Source organism: Garra rufa, chromosome 13 (genome assembly GCF_049309525.1).
Source record: "Garra rufa chromosome 13, GarRuf1.0, whole genome shotgun sequence".
Taxonomy (NCBI): Eukaryota; Metazoa; Chordata; class Actinopteri; order Cypriniformes; family Cyprinidae; genus Garra; species Garra rufa.
This window is the reverse complement of record NC_133373.1, coordinates 10,041,812-10,066,184: the sequence shown is the minus strand read 5'-3', so window position 1 is coordinate 10,066,184 and position 24,373 is coordinate 10,041,812. Positions and strand designations below refer to the sequence as shown.

The 24,373-nt window shown below is 37.2% G+C and overlaps 1 protein-coding gene across 1 annotated transcript; it reads left to right on the top strand.

The window, feature by feature from the left end:
* The first annotated feature begins 1,270 nt into the window (after positions 1-1,270).
* Positions 1,271-24,373, top strand: LOC141283385 (uncharacterized). Its single transcript, XM_073816668.1, has 11 exons — positions 1,271-2,436; positions 2,668-2,824; positions 3,283-3,475; positions 3,587-3,682; positions 8,675-8,770; positions 10,136-10,261; positions 10,397-10,531; positions 10,653-10,763; positions 14,091-14,132; positions 18,699-18,797; positions 24,235-24,373. The coding sequence occupies exons 1-10, from the start codon at positions 2,328-2,330 to the stop codon at positions 18,729-18,731; spliced, it is 1,098 nt and encodes a 365-aa protein (XP_073672769.1). The 5' UTR covers positions 1,271-2,327; the 3' UTR covers positions 18,732-18,797; positions 24,235-24,373.

Here is a 24,373-nt window from a genome sequence, read left to right as displayed (position 1 = left end):
GGTGTCAAAACCCGGATAGCTAATTCACTATTGTTTTCTTTGAGATTTTCCCATGTATACCTGCAATGTTTTTTTTGTTTGTTTGTTTTATTTATATTGAGGTTTTTTATATTAATGCACCACTCTAGTGCCTAACAAGCAGAAGAGTAACATTGTTTTACATACTCCTGATAGCGAAGTACAGATGATGACAGAGATTCAGCAACGCTGCCAGATTTTCATCTTGGATCTGAGGTGGCAACACGGATAAAGAAAAAAGAAAAAGAAGTTTAAATTCTCCATTTATACAACTGTGAAGATACACAAATAGGGGTAGGTGGGCAATATAGCAAACATATGGCAATTATGAATCATGAATCAATCATCATTCCTTGTCATGTTGGTTTTACTTTTTTGCAAGTTGTAGGAGCAAACTAATTTCCCTATTTTAAAAACAAAGCCTTACAAGGTAACAAATTTTAAAAATCTGTTTAGCAGTAGCAGTCAAGAAACTGAATGAATATAAAAATAAAACAATATATAAACTTCACTGTATAAATTGTACATCGGTTCTTATTAAAGCAACTATATTGATGTTCTTTAGTTAAGAGCAGTGAGAATTTTTTTCTTGTGTTTATTTAATATTGAAGAAAAGCGGCAGCATATTTGTAGAAGTATGCTTTCCCTTTAAGAACTGCCATTTAATATACAGGCATGCATCCTCACACTTGAAAGTCTGCTTTTGTATCCCCTCCATCAAAGAACCTCCCAAGAACAGGGACATTGAGGTTGAGTCTGCAGTACTTGATGTCTGTCTGTATTAAACAAGATACAATTAAATGTACATATACATACTATTGTGTTTAATAGAGTGAGAGTGTGTGTGTGTGTGTGTGTGTGTGTGTACTTGTATTTCTTACTTTGTTGGGCCCGGTGACAAGGAGCCCACCAACAGTGTGGGGTCCAACAGCCTTGTGGGGCCCAAAATAGTGGGCCCCACACCGATTTTCATTTAAACAGCCTCATAAGCCTCTCCTGGTGTGTCTCATGCCTTTTTTTCACTTTCCCCACAAGGTGACAAAGTATGGTTCTGTGTGTATGTGTGTTTGCGCTCTCTATCGCCCCCATATCTCAAAGTGCGGTAGTGCCGCAGATACACACTACCGGAAGTGTGTGTTATTTTAGCTCACGGAAAGGGAGGAGCTGTTTAGTTTCTGTGATTTACAGTGTTAATTCCTTATTTTACATCTATAATTTAACGTGTTTCAACTCTGTACCAAGGGAAAAAATACTTAATGTGAGCAACAGGTAGGTTTATATTATTTTACTGCATTTGAGTTTCGTGTCAATTACTACCCATATCAACAGAACGATGCTTAATGAAAAACCTTTTTAATCACACGGCTAATTGCTAATAGTTCACGGAAAGGGAGGGGTCGTTTATATTCGGTTACGCGCGTTATCAACCGGAAGTTCAATGCGGTTTAACGTCGAACAGACGAACTTCACTCTTCTTGAGAGCAGCAGGTAAGTTAGGTTTATATTATTTGACTGTACATTTGATGTAGTTTTGTGTCAATTCCTACTCATATCAGTAGAATGGTGCTTAATGAAGTAAAGTGACCATTGTACTGAGATCGCTCGTTGTTAATAGCACATGGAAAGACGGACTTTTCTGGATTTCTGCATTTTCAAGTGGATGTAAACGGAAGAATCTCTTCAGGTGAATAACAGGTAGGTTTATGTTATTTGACTTTGTACATGATGTAGTTTCGTTCAAATGCTTTCTCCGTTTCGTAACGTATGAAATTGATGGTTAATAATAATGATGTGCTAGTTTATTCAGATCGCTAGCGTTAGCTTGCTAATCTTATCTCTAGACTAATAATGGTGTTGACAGCAGAAGAAAGAAGCATGTTTTATTGCAGTTGATAATTTGACTACGTATTTTTTGGTAACACTTTACAGTAAGTTTCATTAGTTAGTTACTTTTGTTAACATGAACTAAGAAGAACAATACTACTACAGCATTTATTAATCTTAATGTAAATTTCAATATCTACTAATGCATTATTAAAATCAAAAGTTGTGCTTGTTAACATTAAATAATGTTCTGTGAATTAACTTGACCTAACAATGAACGACTGTATTTTAATATAATTAACATTAGTTAAGATTAATTAATGCTTTAATATATGTATTGTTGATTATGTTAGTTGATACATTAATGCCAGTGACAGCTCCACTTGAATATTAATGACTTGAATTTGCTTGTTTTTTGTCTCTCATGCTAAATTCATACTTTTTCTTTGTGGATGTGTCTGTATTTTATTTTATAAAAAGCTATAATGTCCAAAAGAAGAAAGAGGATACGGCCTGCTGACGAAGCAAGGACCTATATTTTGTCTTCATGTGACAAACCAGAGTTTGTGGAAAGATATATAGATAGAAACAAAGGTATGTTGATGTGAATTTATCAGTACCTCTCATTTGCATACACTTACATAATAATGTATACCATTGTAGTTGGAAATGGTAAATTAGTAGAGTTTTCTTTCTTTCTTTCTTTCTTTCTTTCCTATTTGTTTACATTCGGTTAATACTCTGAATCCCTAGTTTCACCTCCAAAAGTGTCAAGGCAACAACTTTTTCCCCAAATTAAGTGTCTTTCTAATTATGTCTTTATAGGTAGAGGAGTATTTGCTAACCAGCCTGTTGAACCGGGAGCTTTTGTCTTGGAATACAAGGGGGAACTCGTTGCTGCAGAGGAATTCCAGGCGAGACACTACACAGAGTTACAGAGTACATTTCTATTTGATTTTGAGTGGCAGCAACGTCACTGGTGGTAAGTATGTACAGATGCATGTTTTGAGACATCTGGGAAACATGTATGCCATGCAACACACTTCTGAATAGTTAATGAGCAAAAGCATAATCAGCAGTTAATTCCGATAATACAGCCCCTGTGTACTCAATTCTATGGGTGATTTTAATGTTTTTCTGTCTGTTCTGTGGTCCTCGGCAGTTTTAAGTTAATATACTCCGCAATGGTATTTGGAGCAATATGCTGTACATTATCAACATTCAAAACTTGAGTTTCACTACAGGGCGACTTTAACATTTTAGGCTGATGATAAGCACTTTTGTTGATTAGGACTTTCTGCTTTGTATGTCTTACAGTTACAGTTGATGTGTAATTTAAATGTCTCTTTCGTGTAATCTGACCATTTGTGCACATGATATTTAAATATTTAAAGGGTTTTTCTTTAAATGAACTTACAAAGTTTTTTTTATACCTTTTAGTATTGATGCATCCAAAGAAGATGGCTCTCTGGGAAGACTATGCAATGACAATCACAAATCTCCCAACTGCTCTATGAAAAAAATCATAGTAAATAACAGGCCCCATTTGTGTCTATTTGCCATGAAAAGAATTGAAATCGGAAGTGAAATTGAATATAACTATGGTGATGCACAATGGCCATGGCGTAACAAGGTGAGTTAGACTAACACAACTACTTTTTTGTGTGTGTGTATATATATATATATATATATATATATATACACACACACACAGAAATTTACTTTTTTTTTGTCTGATTTGCAGGGTCCAAAGAAGCAGTCTTCTGCTCTACAGACCGACTCGTCCCCAACAGATCACCCATCCGATGATGACCCCAAAATGGATGATGAAATCACACAGGTAAAAGAGTAATGTAGACAATCATCTCAAACTATTGAGCTCTTAGATTTCATAGTTTCTATTAAAGAAACAGGTTCACACTATGTTTATCATCATTGGGTGATATGTTAGAGTTCTGATTGAGGAAACAGTTAGTGTGCAGCAGGACAGTAAAACTAGAAAGGTTTCTGTCAGGTTAAGCGTCACACACACATTTCTAGTCTTGGCCTTATGAGGCCCTCAACCCAAAGTAATGATTTTACAGTTAAGTTCACACACACACATTTCTAGTCTTGGCCTTATGGGGTCCTTATACACACAAATTTCTAGTCTTGGCCTTATGGGGCCCTCACGTATGGATCTCATTCAAAGTGATTTTAATTAATTGGAACAGCACCTGTCATTATTTAAACTGAACTTATTGCAGGTAGAATTCAACACTTTACAAGCTGCTACATGTTCAGGTTGAGTATTTTAGATGTAATCCATTGCACGATATTAAATCTTGCTGTGACACTAGCTGTTAGCTCTAGGAAGGATCTGTAAATGGGTTTAGATTTCAACTATATGCTAGTTGAGAGACTGTTTTTACATGAGATAACATGTGTCTCTTGTAAATGCCTGAATACACTACACTTGTCAGTTCTTCACAGGTTCTTGTTCTGTTTTTGTCTGATTTGCAGGGTCCAAAGAAGCAGTCTTCTGCTCTACAGACCGACTCGTCCCCAACAGATCACCCATCCGATGATGACCCCAAAATGGATGATGAAATCACACAGGTAAAAGAGTAATGTAGACAATCATCTCAAACTATTGAGCTCTTAGATTTCATAGTTTCTATTAAAGAAACAGGTTCACACTATGTTTATCATCATTGGGTGATATGTTAGAGTTCTGATTGAGGAAACAGTTAGTGTGCAGCAGGACAGTAAAACTAGAAAGGTTTCTGTCAGGTTAAGCGTCACACACACATTTCTAGTCTTGACCTTATGGGGTCCTTATACACACACACATTTCTAGTCTTGGCCTTATGGGGCCCTCACGTATGGATCTCATTCAAAGTGATTTTAATTAATTGGAACAGCACCTGTCATTATTTAAACTGAACTTATTGCAGGTAGAATTCAACACTTTACAAGCTGCTACATGTTCAGGTTGAGTATTTTAGATGTAATCCATTGCACGATATTAAATCTTGCTGTGACACTAGCTGTTAGCTCTAGGAAGGATCTGTAAATGGGTTTAGATTTCAACTATATGCTAGTTGAGAGACTATGAGATAACATGTGTCTCTTGTAAATGCCTGAATACATTACACTTGTCAGTTCTTCACAGGTTCTTGTTCTGTTTTTGTCTGATTTGCAGGGTCCAAAGAAGCAGTCTTCTGCTCTACAGACCGACTCGTCCCCAACAGATCACCCATCCAATGATGACCCCAAAATGGATGATGAAATCACACAGGTAAAAGAGTAATGTAGACAATCATCTCAAACTATTGAGCTCTTAGATTTCATAGTTTCTATTAAAGAAACAGGTTCACACTATGTTTTTCATCATTGGGTGATATGTTAGAGTTCTGATTGAGGAAACAGTTAGTGTGCAGCAGGACAGTAAAACTAGAAGGGTTTCTGTCAGGTTAAGCGTCACACACACATTTCTAGTCTTGGCCTTATGAGGCCCTCAACCCAAAGTAATGATTTTACAGTTAAGTTCACACACACACATTTCTAGTCTTGGCCTTATGGGGTCCTTATACACACAAATTTCTAGTCTTGGCCTTATGGGGCCCTCACGTATGGATCTCATTCAAAGTGATTTTAATTAATTGGAACAGCACCTGTCATTATTTAAACTGAACTTATTGCAGGTAGAATTCAACACTTTACAAGCTGCTACATGTTCAGGTTGAGTATTTTAGATGTAATCCATTGCACGATATTAAATCTTGCTGTGACACTAGCTGTTAGCTCTAGGAAGGATCTGTAAATGGGTTTAGATTTCAACTATATGCTAGTTGAGAGACTGTTTTTACATGAGATAACATGTGTCTCTTGTAAATGCCTGAATACACTACACTTGTCAGTTCTTCACAGGTTCTTGTTCTGTTTTTGTCTGATTTGCAGGGTCCAAAGAAGCAGTCTTCTGCTCTACAGACCGACTCGTCCCCAACAGATCACCCATCCGATGATGACCCCAAAATGGATGATGAAATCACACAGGTAAAATAGTAATGTAGACAATCATCTCAAACTATTGAGCTCTTAGATTTCATAGTTTCTATTAAAGAAACAGGTTCACACTATGTTTATCATCATTGGGTGATATGTTAGAGTTCTGATTGAGGAAACAGTTAGTGTGCAGCAGGACAGTAAAACTAGAAAGGTTTCTGTCAGGTTAAGCGTCACACACACATTTCTAGTCTTGACCTTATGGGGTCCTTATACACACACATTTCTAGTCTTGACCTTATGGGGTCCTTATACACACACATTTCTAGTCTTGGCCTTATGGGGCCCTCACGTATGGATCTCATTCAAAGTGATTTTAATTAATTGGAACAGCACCTGTCATTATTTAAAATGAACTTATTGCAGGTAGAATTCAACACTTTACAAGCTGCTACATGTTCAGGTTGAGTATTTTAGATGTAATCCATTGCACGATATTAAATCTTGCTGTGACACTAGCTGTTAGCTCTAGGAAGGATCTGTAAATGGGTTTAGATTTCAACTATATGCTAGTTGAGAGACTGTTTTTACATGAGATAACATGTGTCTCTTGTAAATGCCTGAATACACTACACTTGTCAGTTCTTCACAGGTTCTTGTTCTGTTTTTGTCTGATTTGCAGGGTCCAAAGAAGCAGTCTTCTGCTCTACAGACCGACTCGTCCCCAACAGATCACCCATCCGATGATGACCCCAAAATGGATGATGAAATCACACAGGTAAAATAGTAATGTAGACAATCATCTCAAACTATTGAGCTCTTAGATTTCATAGTTTCTATTAAAGAAACAGGTTCACACTATGTTTATCATCATTGGGTGATATGTTAGAGTTCTGATTGAGGAAACAGTTAGTGTGCAGCAGGACAGTAAAACTAGAAAGGTTTCTGTCAGGTTAAGCGTCACACACGCATTTCTAGTCTTGACCTTATGGGGTCCTTATACACACACACACATTTCTAGTCTTGGCCTTATGGGGTCCTTATACACACACACATTTCTAGTCTTGGCCTTATGGGGCCCTCACGTATGGATCTCATTCAAAGTGATTTTAATTAATTGGAACAGCACCTGTCATTATTTAAACTGAACTTATTGCAGGTAGAATTCAACACTTTACAAGCTGCTACATGTTCAGGTTGAGTATTTTAGATGTAATCCATTGCACGATATTAAATGTTGCTGTGACACTAGCTGTTAGCTCTAGGAAGGATCTGTAAATGGGTTTAGATTTCAACTATATGCTAGTTGAGAGACTATGAGATAACATGTGTCTCTTGTAAATGCCTGAATACATTACACTTGTCAGTTCTTCACAGGTTCTTGTTCTGTTTTTGTCTGATTTGCAGGGTCCAAAGAAGCAGTCTTCTGCTCTACAGACCGACTCGTCCCCAACAGATCACCCATCCGATGATGACCCCAAAATGGATGATGAAATCACACAGGTAAAAGAGTAATGTAGACAATCATCTCAAACTATTGAGCTCTTAGATTTCATAGTTTCTATTAAAGAAACAGGTTCACACTATGTTTTTCATCATTGGGTGATATGTTAGAGTTCTGATTGAGGAAACAGTTAGTGTGCAGCAGGACAGTAAAACTAGAAAGGTTTCTGTCAGGTTAAGCGTCACACACACATTTCTAGTCTTGGCCTTATGAGGCCCTCAACCCAAAGTAATGATTTTACAGTTAAGTTCACACACACACATTTCTAGTCTTGGCCTTATGGGGTCCTTATACACACAAATTTCTAGTCTTGGCCTTATGGGGCCCTCACGTATGGATCTCATTCAAAGTGATTTTAATTAATTGGAACAGCACCTGTCATTATTTAAACTGAACTTATTGCAGGTAGAATTCAACACTTTACAAGCTGCTACATGTTCAGGTTGAGTATTTTAGATGTAATCCATTGCACGATATTAAATCTTGCTGTGACACTAGCTGTTAGCTCTAGGAAGGATCTGTAAATGGGTTTAGATTTCAACTATATGCTAGTTGAGAGACTGTTTTTACATGAGATAACATGTGTCTCTTGTAAATGCCTGAATACACTACACTTGTCAGTTCTTCACAGGTTCTTGTTCTGTTTTTGTCTGATTTGCAGGGTCCAAAGAAGCAGTCTTCTGCTCTACAGACCGACTCGTCCCCAACAGATCACCCATCCGATGATGACCCCAAAATGGATGATGAAATCACACAGGTAAAAGAGTAATGTAGACAATCATCTCAAACTATTGAGCTCTTAGATTTCATAGTTTCTATTAAAGAAACAGGTTCACACTATGTTTATCATCATTGGGTGATATGTTAGAGTTCTGATTGAGGAAACAGTTAGTGTGCAGCAGGACAGTAAAACTAGAAAGGTTTCTGTCAGGTTAAGCGTCACACACACATTTCTAGTCTTGACCTTATGGGGTCCTTATACACACACACATTTCTAGTCTTGGCCTTATGGGGCCCTCACGTATGGATCTCATTCAAAGTGATTTTAATTAATTGGAACAGCACCTGTCATTATTTAAAATGAACTTATTGCAGGTAGAATTCAACACTTTACAAGCTGCTACATGTTCAGGTTGAGTATTTTAGATGTAATCCATTGCACGATATTAAATGTTGCTGTGACACTAGCTGTTAGCTCTAGGAAGGATCTGTAAATGGGTTTAGATTTCAACTATATGCTAGTTGAGAGACTGAGATAACATGTGTCTCTTGTAAATGCCTGAATACATTACACTTGTCAGTTCTTCACAGGTTCTTGTTCTGTTTTTGTCTGATTTGCAGGGTCCAAAGAAGCAGTCTTCTGCTCTACAGACCGACTCGTCCCCAACAGATCACCCATCCGATGATGACCCCAAAATGGATGATGAAATCACACAGGTAAAAGAGTAATGTAGACAATCATCTCAAACTATTGAGCTCTTAGATTTCATAGTTTCTATTAAAGAAACAGGTTCACACTATGTTTATCATCATTGGGTGATATGTTAGAGTTCTGATTGAGGAAACAGTTAGTGCGCAGCAGGACAGTAAAACTAGAAAGGTTTCTGTCAGGTTAAGCGTCACACACACATTTCTAGTCTTGACCTTATGGGGTCCTTATACACACACATTTCTAGTCTTGGCCTTATGGGGCCCTCAACCCAAAGTAATGATTTTACAGTTAAGTTCACACACACACATTTCTAGTCTTGGCCTTATGGGGTCCTTATACACACACATTTCTAGTATTGGCCTTATGGGGTCCTTATACACACACACACATTTCTAGTCTTGGCCTTATGGGGTCCTTATACACACACACATTTCTAGTCTTGGCCTTATGGGGCCCTCACGTATGGATCTCATTCAAAGTGATTTTAATTAATTGGAACAGCACCTGTCATTATTTAAACTGAACTTATTGCAGGTAGAATTCAACACTTTACAAGCTGCTACATGTTCAGGTTGAGTATTTTAGATGTAATCCATTGCACGATATTAAATGTTGCTGTGACACTAGCTGTTAGCTCTAGGAAAGAACATTTAGCTATTTAATTGTAATTGTTGGCATTTTTGTGGCTTATCTGATTTAACATTGAACTTCTTTAGAACTTGGATGGTGTACTGTAGCTTCCACTTTCTATTCCAGTTGTTCTCAGTGGGAAATTAAAACACTTATACATTGCCTTTTCCCTGATCTGCATTTGTGTGACTTTTTCTCTAGCTTCTGTGGAATGCTGTTTGGCTCTGTTTTCTTTCAGATTCATAAACACCCCAATGTTGAAGTCTCATTTATTCATCATGTTTAAAGTATTTTCCGTTATATTGATATTTATACCGTTTTTAGGCAGAACTGAATCAAAAACTAAACAGCTGAACAGTGACAACTGACTGACAATTGTTCAACACTAAACAATGACAGTATTTAAGAAGAATTAAAATGATTTGATTTGACAAACTAAACAAATTTAATAATTATCTTCTCAATAGACAGAACTGAGAAGGAACTGACTTCAACAGGAAATATATAATTCCATGATTCAAGCTGATCAATGAAAAGCTGCTTCAAAACTATTTTTATTGTATAAAGCGCTATAGAAATGAAGCTAAACTGACTCAACTTTAGATGGCCGTTCACTCTGTCAAACTAGATAAATGTTGTTGTTATTAGGTTCTTGCCCAAGTGTTTGTGCTAAATTAGTACACTGCTTATACATATATGGTTCCAGTTAACTCTTAATACATATGTTTAATTATATTCAGGTGTTTACTGGAGGGTTTGGCCTAGTAAATTATTCAGAAAGTGATGAGACTGATGAGGATAAAGACAACCCTACCTCTCCACCCTCTGGTGTTGTTCAACAGAAGACAAGGAATGGAAACATTCAGGTATTCCTCCGATGCAGTACTTAAAATTCTTGTGTAAAGTTTATGTAAATGGCTCAAACATCATTTGCCTGTGGCTGATTTTAATAGTGTGAGCAAAAATGTATAACCATATATTAAAATCACTCTTTTTGGCAGATGGATGCGGTTCCTGATTATTCTGAGCCTCTGTTTGACTCGAGTGAAAGTATAGTAGATGAAACTGATGAGGATTCCAGTTCGCAATCAGACAGCGAAGTTGTTTCAAAGCTGAGGATGACAAAAAGCATTTTGGTATGCCTCTTAAGCTCTGGTACCAACTATTTGACAGTTAATTTCTACCAAAATATTTTTGTTGTAAATGATTTTGATAGAATGTGAACAATCCTAGCATGACCTAACTCCCTTTTGGCAGATGGACAAGGTACCAGATTTTTCTGTTCCAAGTGATGACAGCACAGATGAGATTGCCACTCCCAAGATGGAAATGGCTCTAGAAAGACCAAAGAGAAGCTTTCTCCGTCCTGTAAGTGATTTTTTTTTTCATGCTTTGTCACTTAATGGTTGGTGTTCTCAATGTTTTTAGTCCCTTGGTCTAATTTTTAATTACTAGTTTATTTCTTATTTAATTTACTTGTAATAAATTTTTACCTAGCTTCCTTAAAGAATGAATGTCATGCAGTTGACAGTTTTAGTCAGTTTATCGTACTAATGTATTAAAAGAACTCTCAAATAACTTTCATATATGCATAAATTTCATTGCTCGTAAATACAACTAAGAAAATAAACTTAGATGTTAAGAGACATGATGAATGGAAATTGATGGCAACCAACAGTTTTAACGCTTGTGTGTTTGTCCGTTATAAACTTTCATTACATAAAGAAAAAAGTTATTTGAAAAAAATATTTAAATCAATTATATTCCCTGCTGACTTTGTATGTTCACCCACTGGCAAATAAATGGTTGGTCTATAAATGTATTGGTTGATTTTAACAGTGAGAGACAGAATAACATAAGAAAAATGAATTTCAAAAAGTGGAGTCCTAATTTTTATGAGTTTTTTTTCTGAATTTTGTTTTGTCTCTCACTGTTCAAATTAGCCTACCGTTAACATTATACCACTGATCATTTCTTTGTTAGTGGGCAAACATGCAGAGGATTAAATATTGTTTTTCCTCACTGTATCAAGCTCATCAGATCACTCATGTTAAAATAACACATCATTGTTAAAATATTTCTAATATGGACTTTTATTATCTTGCCTAAATGACTTAAATGCTGTCCATTTCCATTCTGTCTCTTCACATCCAAAACTATTCATTTGTGCTCTGATGAACCGTAGTCATTTGTGTTGTAGGTGAGTCTTTTTTTTCCTTCATTTTGGAGAGACTAATCCTGTTAACTTTATTTATTTTTTAAAGATTCAAAGGCATCTTGTAGAATCAGATGACTCGTGTGGCGATAGCGAGGATGAGTATATCCCAGATCCCAGGGAAGAAAGCACAGGGGATAGCAGTGACTGCAGCTTGGAGTTATCACTGAAAAATAAACAAAAGTCAGCTATTACACAGAGCAGAAGCAAGTCAAGTCAGAGCCAATTTCAGTCTTCAAGTCAGAGCAGGTGTGAGTCTTCAGGTCAGAGAAGATTTGAAACAAGTCAAGACTCAGTGCAAGATTGCAGATTTTCCAATAGCAGAGATGAAAGAAGCAGAGAGAAAACAACAGCGCGAACATATAGTAACAAAGAGATGAGCATTTCAGTTCCGCTTGAAGAAGAGCCATCCGTCTATGTTAATCCAGTTTTGAAAAAGGAGGATGGTTCTAGAAGATATAACAAGAAACATCATTGCTTGTATTGTGGCCAAGTAGTTCAAAAAATGTCAAGGCACTTGTCGCGTAGACACAGTGATGTGGTCGAGGTTGCGAAGGCATTGAGTTTGCCAAAGAGCTCAAAAGAAAGGAGGCTGCAATTAGATTATATACGAAACAAGGGGAACTTTGAACATAATGTTGAAGTTTTGGAGAGCCGGCAAGGCAAACTCATCCCGTGGAAGCAACCCAAAAAAAAAACTGAAGGACAAGAATTTATGCACTGTGTTTACTGCTTTGGGCTCTTCAGAAAAAGAGTCATGTGGCGACATTTTCAAGTCTGCAATTTCAAGCCTCAGGGCAAGTCTTCCAAGCGAGGTAAAACAAGAGTTCAAGCGCTGTGTGCGTTTGCTGAACCTGCTCCAACTGGACTTAGCGACACATACTGGAAGTTCTTAAATGAAATGAATCAGGATGAGGTCGCCGTTGCAATTAAGGAAGACCGCTGCATTCTTGAATATGGATTCAGACTGTTCAACAAGAATGAAAATGTAATTAGCCAACACCAATATATTCGACAAAAACTGAGAGAGCTTGCCAGGCTGGTACTGGAAGCTAAAAAGATGACACACGTGAAGTCCATCAAAGAACTCATAAAACCTGAAAAATACAGTCATGTTGTTAGGGCTGCAAGATGCCTCGCTGGATTCAGTGACAAAACTGGAAAATATCAACGTCCATCGCTTGCTCGCAAAGTTGGGCATGGCTTACATGCATTGGCCATGTTTATCAAATCTGAAGGATTAAAGACGAAAGATCAACAGACAGCCAAAGACGCTGAAGAATTTGCACTGCTATATCAAGAGAGTTGGAAATTTGACATTGCGAGCCAAGCATTAACTCAGCTTAATCAGACCAAGTGGAATTCTCCTCAAATTCTACCGTTCACACAAGATGTCCAAAAACTTCATTCCCATTTGTCTGAGAAACAGCAGACACAACTTGATGCCCTGCGAGAAAATCCTTCTCCCTTAAACTGGAAGGACCTTGCTAAAGTGACCTTGGCACAAGTTATTCTCTTCAACCGCCGTAGAGCAGGAGAGGTATCCCGAATGCCCTTGTCTGTGTACCTGTCAAAGGACACATCAGAAACTCACCAAGATGTTAACCTGGCCCTTACAGCGCTCGAGCAGAAGCTTTGCAAACATTTTGTCCGGATTGCCATAGTAGGAAAGCGAGGAAGGAAAGTCCCTGTTCTCCTTACTCCAGTCATGAGGGAATCCCTTGATGCTTTGACTGAGAAGCGAGAAGAATGTGGAGTGCTGAAAGAAAACTGCTACTTGTTTGCATTGCCGCACTCTGTCCATTATTTGAGGGGTTCTGATTGCATTAGGCAGTTTGTGAACGAATGTGATGACATCAAACATCCAAAAGCGCTAACTTCGACAAAACTAAGGAAACACATTGCTACTCTGTCGACCGTTCTCAACCTGAAAACAACAGAACTCGACCAGTTGGCAGATTTCCTTGGCCACAACATTGAGGTCCACAGAAAGCACTACCGTCTTCCAGAAGGAACCCTCCAGCTTGCTAAAATTAGCAAAGTTCTTTTAGCTTTGGAAAAGGGACGGCTAGGAGAGTTCAAAGGGAAGAATCTGGATGAAATTCAGCTTGATGTGACTGGTATTAAGCCTTTTTTATTTAAAATTTCCTTAAAGGATAGGATTGTCCATCTGTAAATCATTCTCTTTTAGAGAAGTGTATAGAATTTGAATTGAGTAGCAAAATCAAGTTTAGTATAATCGAATTGAATAAGAGTACAAGCATTTGTAATTATATTTATATGTATTTGTCTATTGTTCTGGAAGTGTGCTTCTCCTTTAACATACTGATGGGGAGAGCAGGTTTTATAGTTATAATTGACTATAACTGGACCATTTAAGACCGTCTGTTTTGCTATTTATGTATTATTTTTGACTACTTTTGCAAAGTTGACCACAGTTTCAGCTTTCTGACTCATTCATATTCTATTACTTTTTTTAGAGACTGTTGACCTGGACATGGATGGGTGCTCTCAAGAAGAAGGTATGTTTGTATGATTTATTTTTTTATTATGAATCATCTTATTTAAATATATTTTTAATATTTGTTTAATGGCTTCTTTCACTGTTAGCAATACTAATGTCTCTATAAAAAATTCTCCTTAAAGGGATAGTTCACCCAGAAATGAAAATTTGATGTTTATCTGCTTCCCCTCAGGGTATCCAAGATGTAGGTGACTTTGTTTCCTCAGCAGAACACAAACAAAGATTTTTAACTCAAACCGGTGCAGTCTGTTAGTGATTTAATGGCAGTGGATGGCACCAAACCTTTGAAAGTAACAAAAAACATGCACAGACAAATCCACATTACACCCTGCGGCTCGTGTTGATACATTGATGTCCTAAGACACGAAACAATCGGTTTTTGTGAGAAACTTAACAGTATTTATATAATTTTTTTTTTACCTTTGATGCACAGCCACGTCCATCTGTCATGAGCACGAGTTCATCATCCGGCTCGTTACTCGTATAGCGCTCTGGTGTAGAATACGCAAACGCCGGAAGCCATCTGTCGCGTGTATTTATCACTCATTGTTTACACAGTGCACAGAGATTTTGGGTATCGCGGCTATTCAAAATGGTAATTACTTTCTATATGCTGATTGTTCAAACCGATTTAAAGGTAAAAGATTACGTTTGCTTGCATGAACTGATCCGGAATTGTTTTTTATCGCTGATTTCCCCTTTTTGCGTATTCTACACCAGAGCGCGTTCACATGTAACAAGCCGGATGACAATCTCGTGGTCACGACAGATGGACGTGGCTGTGCATCAAAGGTAAAAAAGGATATAAATATTGTTCAGTTTCTCACAAAAGCCGATCGTTTCGTGTCTTAGGACATCAATGTATCGTCACAAGCCGCAGGGTGTAATTTGGAATTGTCTGTGCATGTTTTTTTCTTACTTTCAAAGGTCTGGTGCCCATCCACTGCCATTATGAGGCTGACCGACTGCACCGGTTTTCGTCAAAAATCGTCATTTGTGTTCTGCTGAAGAAACAAAGTCACCTACATCTTGGATGCCCTGAGGGGAAGCAGATAAACATCAAATTTTCATTTTTGGGTGAACTATTGCTTTAATGTTTTACCGTTGACTATAGGCATTCAACATTACAGTATAATTGAGCGCTATCAATTTTAATATTTATTAGACTTTAAAAAAATAACTTTCAAATAAACTAGGGGTGGGCATAGATTAATTTTTTTAATCTAGATTAAATCTTGGAATTAATCTAGATTAAAATGGCTAATTTGAATTCTGCTGAAGGCATTCAGAATATGTGTGTTTCCCAAATAATGACTTAAAGTCTTTGAGAATGGATCATAAAACTCATAAAGCTGTTCTATGATAATTTGTTGATGAAAATAAATTGTTCAATTAGATGTACTTGTTTTTACTAACTAACTAACAATGAAATTATTTTTTCTACCTATTAGATTGTGTTTTTTTAACGTCAACACCTACCCAGCCCATTACATGTTACACCGTACTTTTATTTTGACAGGTTGCCGTGAAGTTTCTGTGTCATACAGTTTGATATGATGCTAGTTTTCTCAAATGAAACGGTAAAAGTGACACTCACAGCAGTTTGGGAGATTGAGTTTATCTGTTCATGTGAGATGAAAATGCCAAACATTACCGGGAGCGTCACGTGTGTTTCAGTATGCGAGTACTCCGTGTAGTAAAAGCTCGTCTCCGCAATGCAAACACACAGCAAACGAACCTATCGGATTCATATTAAAACGGTCTTTTTGCATTTCAGTTTTCACAGACACTAGTCCATATCGCGATTTGAATTAAGTGACTGACCAACATTTGATTTATGAATCCAAAAAACGACGAATTTACGTGGCATTTCGCTATAGTAGATTCGGTTTTTATGAATGGAGGACGACGCGATCCCGTCTGTGTTTTGGCGGAGGAGACTTAAACGTACGGACGTGAAGGTGAAAGTCATCATAGCTTGCGTAGTTTAGACCCAGCTCCCAACCCAAATTTGAGAATAGATTAACGGCGATATTTTTTTTATCGCGCGATAAGAGTTTCACGTTAACGCAGCACGTTAACGCCGATAACGGCCCACCACTAAAATAAACCCATTATAATAAGTTAAATATTTAGCTACCTGTGCCCTTCAGCAGATATGTACAAAAATTTTATAAAGTTATCAAATACTAATTCTAAATACATTTTTAAAGAAATCCTTAAAGCTACATAAGTTAATGTCTTTTTTTTTTTGGATTAACACATCAAAACAGCTGTTGTTATTTAAATACGGCTGCTGTACATGACCTTTTAGTTTTTTTTTTTTGTTTTTTTTTTTACTTAGTCTCTATGGAAGAGCTGAGAGTGTAATGGGGTGATTTAGATGAGGGAGATGATGCTGGGGAGCCTCAGGACAGTTTTTACAATTTCATAGATGTTTTTAATGTGATGCATATAGAACTTATGTCATGCACAGTTTTAAGGCAGCTTAATCCCCTTTTTTGGAACTTAATTCCTTAACCTATGACATTGCATGCACATAGTTTCTTTTGTAGTTTGATATGAAATGATACAGGCCGAGTCGAGCCTGGCGTGGAGGCGAAGTTAGTGTGCGTTTGAAACGCCTCTCGTTTGATGTGCTCGTAAAGACGTTCTGCATCTCATAAAATAAATAAAATAGACAGAGGCAAAAGTTGTAAATGGGGATGGCTAACCCTAGCCCTGCCCCTGTTTTTATTGCATTAAATATTTTTACTGTGGTAATCTAGAAAAAATGAACCACATGTTATTTTGCTAATTTTGACACTACTAAAATATACCATTTGCATCTCATCTTGCAGCTTTTTCAATGTCTTGTGCTCCATACCCAGCTTTTACATTCATCAGGGCTGTGACTCGACAGCTGGCTTTCCAAGTACCACCATAATGACCAACAATATTTATTATTGTCAGCCACTTTAAACATTGTAAATGCAGTTTAAGCATTAACACTGCACTGTGCTTACATCCAGGTAAACAAAAAAACTAAAATAATTGTATACAATATATTTACATGTAATCTTTAAGTACTAACATCTTGGATGCTAAGGTGGTGAAATATTACGGTTTCCCTAGTAATAGCTGTACACAAAGCAGCATTAAGGCAGTTTTACCAGGGATGGTAATTAAAATGGCAAAGACTACTGATCTATATAATGATGATATAATGTTCTTCATTATAGATCAGTGCCCACGACACGTTTCTGAGGACAGTTGGTTCTCTTCAGATATATTCATATAAAGACATCCGTGCCGCGTTTTGACTTTGAAGTGTGCATCATTGCCTTTTGAAGTTTTATCCAGCCCTATCGTGATTCTAGTCTTTCCATCCCCAAATGTAAGACCTCTTTAAATTATTATTAATTATAAATTAGTATTTTCATATTCTATTAAAATTAACAAACTTTTTATGCCCTTAAATTTGATACAACTAAATTAAGCAGTTAAGCCCTCTACTTTATGATAGCCTGTCGGGCAGTCCGGTCAAACATTTTGGTAGTTGACTAAAATAGCCCAGGGATGTCGGACTGGCGGTTTTTGTGAGCCCAGAGTTCTCATTTCAAACATAATTTGTATTTGTCATGCAACAACCTCCCGGCATGTCTTATCTCTCGCTCTGTTCCATCAGAGGCATTAAAGCATAAGCATAACAAAAAATAATTGTTTAGAATGAAAGCGAATTAATATGAAACCAATGCAACTGCACTTTCAAGCACTGTATCCAAAATCCAAGCATTTTTCAAACCTTGAAAACACTACATTTAAAATTCAAGCATTTTCAAGGAATTCAAGCACCAGTACGATCCCTGTGTGATTTTGTTAGCTGACTACAAATTGACAGTGATTAGCGTTGTGTTTTACCCAAAGTTGAACATTCTTCAACTCTCTGTGCCAGGGGAAAAAAACAAAAAACAACACCTGAGTGCTCAGCATTAAAAAAAAAGTTACTCTATAAAACGTGGCTCTCATTTAAAAAAAATTGACAAAATGTGCTAACCTATCTTATTTTTTGTAAGCTGGTAATTTTTTTACTGTTAATACCATAATGTAACGAGGTTAAAACATTTCCTACCGTAAATTGCTTGTTCCGATGATATAACTTTACTTTAAATTATAGACACACACAAAAAATTTATGACACCTCTCTACTTCCACTATAGAAAAGTAAAACCAAAAGATCCCAATATGGCTGCTGTCATCTTGGACTGATTACGTCATTTGGCTGTTTGCACAGTAGTGATTTTTTTTTTTTGGAGCCCTAGTCTAAAGTAGTCAAAAGTCCTTAGTATCAAAGTCCTGCCTAAACTCCCACAGACTAAACTGGCAAGTTCATTGTCATGATGCCACACCTGTTTTTGTAACGTATCTCATGACTAACTAAAAACTTGTAAACAAACTTTAACATCTGAACATTTAATGGGACGTACCTAAATGACTGAAACTTATGCGTGATTGATCATAATCTTGTGTTGCTTGCAGCTAATGTATATGTTTTATTTCATTAAATACTTCTTCTTGCACTCAGATGAATTCATTCCAGAAGCTGAGGACAGTGTGACATCCATTCAGGAACCTACTTCCACAGTATATTTGCAACCGCAAACAAAGTCGGCCAAAAAGAGAGGTGAGCTTAGAAAAATAAAGTGGATTGATGGTACAGCTGATCTTTAACTGCGGTCCTGATGCGGGTTCCCGATCTGTGTCCGTTCTCAAACAGTTCCGTGTATTTCCATAAAGAAAAGGTTGTTCTGGACTGTAACTGACTTTTCTTTTATATTTATTGACCAATATGCACGAAATATGTCAGTAAATCATCATAAACAGAGTTTTTTGGTCTTAAGTAGGGCTGTCAACATTAACGCGTTAATGGCGCGTTAACGCAAATTAATTTTAACGGCACTAATTTTATTAACGCGCGATTAACGCAGCGCGCATTTCTGTTTGACCCACTATAGCCCATAGTTAAATGGATGCAGTGCTGCCAACCTAGCGAAAAGTGTCTAGCAACAATACACAAACACATAATTGGACAAACCCAATTTAGTTTCTGAGGCTCTCCGGTTTTGCTGAACGTGCGTGAGGTCTCCCAATGAATGCGCGCGCACCTCCCTCTCTTCATATCTGCGTCTGCTCTGTTCAGCGAGCGGCAGTGGAGCAGCGCTTTCGGTTAAAACAGATGTTATGTTCATTCCAGTGCTTGAAGTGGGCCGGTACGCAAGTACTTCTGTTTTTTATCATTTTGCGTACACCGGCACTTCTGCCATATTTAATGAATGCAAGCGGAGTCGGGCTATGTTAGGATTGTTGCTGTGTGGTTGATGCGTAAAGCCACATACGAGCGAAAATGGCGTATTAAATGCACGTCAAACACATGCATAATTGCATTTCATATGTACTCCAAAGTTAATTTCAGCTTGTTAATAGCACGCCAAATAGATACAGAAAGTCGTGCTAGTGCGCATTTGCATGAGACCAGGCTCTCCAATCAGTACAGGCCAAACTCCTAAAAAGTCAAAGGATCCTGAAGGCATTCAAACAGGAAGTTAAAAACAACGATAATAATGCAGGGAATAGTGACTTATGTCCAGATGCCGGTAAATGATTCTTTTCAGTGATTGAATCATGATCATAATTCAGGATTTTTTTTTTCAGTTATTATTTCATATTACTTTGGTTATCTGATAACAGAAATATTACATCAAAACAATGGAAACAGTTTTGTTGAGAACGTGGCTGCATCAAATGACAGTATGTGGGCACTGAGAGGCAAACAAATGTAATAATAAATGTAGATTTTGCATGTTCAGAAGAAGTGAGCTGCCCTGTCCTGCAAATAATGTAAACAGGCTTGTGTAAGTAAATTGCTCAGTGCAAAGAAAGAGAAGTAATGGGAACCTGGTGTTTCTATGTTCTTTTTTTCATGTGTCTAATAGACATGAACAAGTTATTTGAAAAACATCTATGACATTTGAAACAAGTTAGTCTAGTCAAGTATGGTTTCACTGATAATAAACACATATTTGCTTAAAGCATCCATGCCAATGTTGATTAGAGTACTAAAAACTTTAAAAAGTGTTAATTTAAGGTACATTTAGAACAGATAAAAATGTGCGATTAATCGCGAGTTAACACAAGACAACCATGCGATTAATCGCAATTAAAAATTTTAATCGATTGACAGCCCTAGTCTTAAGTGAACGTAAACAGGTGAGAAAGAAAACGCATGTTCAGTGTTAAAGAGACAGCCATCTAATAAACGTGCCGTCTGTCGTTAATGTTAATCAAAGAACAAAAGAAAATCATTAAAATTACGAAAGATATTCAGTCAGTTAATGTTTTATTAACAAAGTTCGGGAGGAGCGCGTCAGATACTTAGCCTAATTAACACAAGTGGAACGCACTCAAGTTAATCTACATCAGATATAAATACAGTTGACTTGCCTCTACCCATTTGATGGTTTATCAGCATCCCTCCACCACCTTATCTCCTCATTCCGAGTTCTTTTTAAACCTATACGGGAGGCTACTCTAGGTTCGGGCCATTCCCGAGCTCGGAGGCCTTCCCTAGACAGCCCGCCAAACATGCTTTACGTACTTCACCTAATTATATGCAAGTGTGAACTCATGAAATGAGGGCTAATCAATATTTTATTTATGAAAGAAAACCATTGCCTGGGTTGTACCTGGCATTTGATCAGTTTTGTTTATGCTATTGCTAATTGATTTGTTTGTTTCCATTTTATTACTAGTCTTTAACATTTTAAGGTTTTACATTTATATTATTCTAGTTGTTGTTTTTCTGAAGGAAAGGAATAAATACATTAAAAAGACAGAATATACATTTGACATCTAAATGTTTGACATAACTTTTTAATGGATTTTTATCTTATTGGAATCGTCGTTAGGAATAGATCAAATTCAAACGATACATTGCAGATAATGAGCTCAGACGGTAGCAACTACCTCGCCTTGGTTCCGTACGGATTATTTTATCAGAGAATATTTGTTTTTGACATGACTGACTAAATTTCAGACTACACACTTAAAATATTCTATACGAATATTTCTCATGTCTGTGTCAAGCATGTTCTAAGAATCTATACAGAGTAGTTTTATTTTTATTTTAGGGAGATCATGAACAAGGCCACCAATTCAAACACTGCATTGTTCTTTTGTAGACCCATGAATAATGTCAAATAATGCACCTTATTAAAGGGAAGTGTCGTTGTACAATGTTAAAGGAGAACTCCGGTGTGATTTTGACCTAAAGTGTATTGAATCATGATACCGAGTGTAAACGTACCTTGCATATCTCATCTCGTCTTGTCCACTGCTGTCCGAAATCTGGGGTCAGTTAGCCGATGCTCACAACAGCTTGTCAATGATATTCAATCGGGCATCGAAGGAGCCATGTAAATAAATCACTGTTTTACGCCATTTACGAGGCACAAAGTAGCTCCAGACTTCATTGGTAGACTTCCAAGGGCCCTGACATTTAAAACGAGACATTGAGAACTTAGAAAAAGCACCGGTAGTTTATTTACAAGTAGATTTATACAGACAGTAACCGCAAGAAGTTTAGCTGCCGCCGCCATCTTAAATGTAGTCACGATAAGTCGAGTGTCGAGCACCAAGGAAACTACAACCTGGTACGTTGATAAGCTGATAAATTCCTTGGTGATCGACACTCGACTTATCGTGACTACATTTAAGATGGCGGCGGCCGCTAAACTCCTTGCCGTTACTGTCTGTATAAATCTACTTGTAAATAAACTACCGGTGCTTTTTCTAAGTTCTCAATGTCTCGTTTTAAATGTCAGGGCCCTTGGAAGTCTACCAATGAAGTCTGGAGCTACTTTGTGCCTCGTAAATGGCGTAAAACAGTGATTTATTTACATGGCTCCTTCGATGCCCGATTGAATATCATTGACAAGCTGTTGTGAGCATCGGCTAACTGACCCCAGATTTCGGACAGCAGTGGACAAGACGAGATGAGATATGCAAGGTACGTTTACACTCGGTATCATGATTCAATACACTTTAGGTCAAAATCACACCGGAGTTCTCCTTTAACTCAATGGGTAAAAAAAAAGGTCAGTTTTTTTTTTGTATTGTTTTTTTTATTTTTATTGCAGTTCCGCACTCCCCTTAAACGGCATTCCTGATTTGTAAAACGTACAATACAAAAGAACCTGCACCAAATATGTTCATCTGTATATACAGGTGCATCCCAAAAAATTTGAATATCATCGTAGTTGGGTTTTTTTTTTTTCACTTTTTTTTTATTGTAACTTAAAAAAAAAATCTTTCATATGTTCTGGATTCATTACATGTAAAGTAAAACGATTTTTCTATTTTGATAATTAGAGCGTACAACTCATGAAAGTCAAATTCAGCGTCTCAAAATGTTGGAAAATTTACATTTGAGTTTCATTAAATGACCATACCTACAGTATAAATTCCCGGTATCTCTTGTTCTTTGAAACCACACTAATGGAGAAGACTGCTGACTTGGCATTGGTCCAGGAGACACCCATTGACACCCTCCACACAGAGGGTAAGTTACAGAAGGTCATTACTAAATGGGGTGGCTGTTTAGAGAGTGCTTTATCAAAGCATATTAAATGCAAAGTTGACTGGAAGAAAGAAATTGTGTAGGCAAAGGTGCACAAGCAGCAGGCATGACTGTTAGCTTGAGAATACTGTCAAACAAAGCCGATTCAAACACTTAGGAGAGCTTCAGTAGGAGTGGGCTGAAGCCGGAGTTAGCACATCAAGAGTCTCCACACTCAGACATCTTCAGGAAAAGCACTACCAAGCCACTTCTGAAACAGAAACAACATCAGAAGCATATTACCTGAGCTTAGAAGAAAATTAACTGGAATGTTGCTCAGTGGTCCAAAGTCCTCTTTTCAGATAAAAGTAATTTTTGCATTTCATGTTGAAATCATGATCCCAGAGTCTGGAGGAAGCCTGGAGAGGCACAGAAGTCCATTGAGAAGATTCTGAAGTCAGTAATACCATGGGGTGCCTTGACGTCTGCTGGTGTTGGTCCACTGTGTTTTACAGTATCAAGTGCAAAGTCAATGTAGCGTCTACCAAGAGATTTTGGAGCATTTTATGCTTTCATCTGCTGACAAGCTTTATGAAGATGCTGCTTTCCTTTTCCAGCAGGACTTTAGCACCTGCCCACAGTGCCAAAACCACTTCCAAGTTGTTTTGCTGACCATGATATTACCGTGCTTTATTGGCCAGCCAACATGCCTGACCGGAACCCCATTGAGAATCTGTTGGCTATTTTCAAGAGAAAGATGAGAAACAGTGGATCCAACAATATACAGGCGATCTGAAGGTTCAGTAGTGCCTCAGCAGTGCCACAGGCTGATCACTTACACGCCACACCTCACTGATGCTGTCATTTGTGTGCTGCTGAGCAAGAATTGAGTACATAAATGAACATACTCTAAAGAACTTGAACTTATGTTTTGCAAATCCTTTTTTGTTGATTGATCTTTGCAAGTATTGTAATATTTTGAGATACTGGATTTTTGACTTGAGCTGTACGTTCTAATCTTCAAAATTAAAACAAAAAAACTTAAGGAATGTTTAACTTTACATGTAATTAATCAATGAATCTAGAATATATTAAAGTTTCAGTTTTTGAAATAAGTTGCAAACAAAAACCTTTTAGGATATTCCAATTTGAGATGCACCTGTATTTTAACATGCATGTTCCCATCTGTGTCATGTTGCTGTGTTTATCAGTACATGACAAAATCATTGGTAATATTTTGAGGGTCCTTTTTGAACATTATGTTGACAATTAATGTTACACTTACATGTCAACTAACTTATTAGAAATCTGTCTACTTAATATCCTCTAACTCTTTGTGATGGTCTCCCAACAAAGTTAGTAGACATGTAGAGGCAATGTTACTTAATGTTGATTTTTTTTTTTTAAGTCCATTTCTCATATAGCTGTCTGTTTGTCTTTCAGATTTTTGTTTTCTTTCAGTTCTGATGATTTAACTATTCTTTTTTTTTTTTTCCTGTATACTTAGGCAAACAAACTGCAGTCAAAAGAAGCTGGACATCAGATGAATGTGCTGCAGTCGAAAGGCACCTAAGGAAATTCATTGTGAGAAACCAAGTTCCAGGGAAAATGGACTGTCAGCATTGCGTTGATGCAGAAGCTGAAGT

Bases quoted from the DNA above. Each gene is read 5' to 3' on its own strand.
- LOC141283385 (XM_073816668.1), top strand. From the start codon at position 2,328: ATGTCCAAAAGAAGAAAGAGGATACGGCCTGCTGACGAAGCAAGGACC. The intron at 8,771-10,135 runs GTAAAAGAGTAA...AATTATATTCAG, and splicing joins TGGATGATGAAATCACACAG to GTGTTTACTGGAGGGTTTGG. The intron at 10,532-10,652 runs GTATGCCTCTTA...CCCTTTTGGCAG, and splicing joins GGATGACAAAAAGCATTTTG to ATGGACAAGGTACCAGATTT.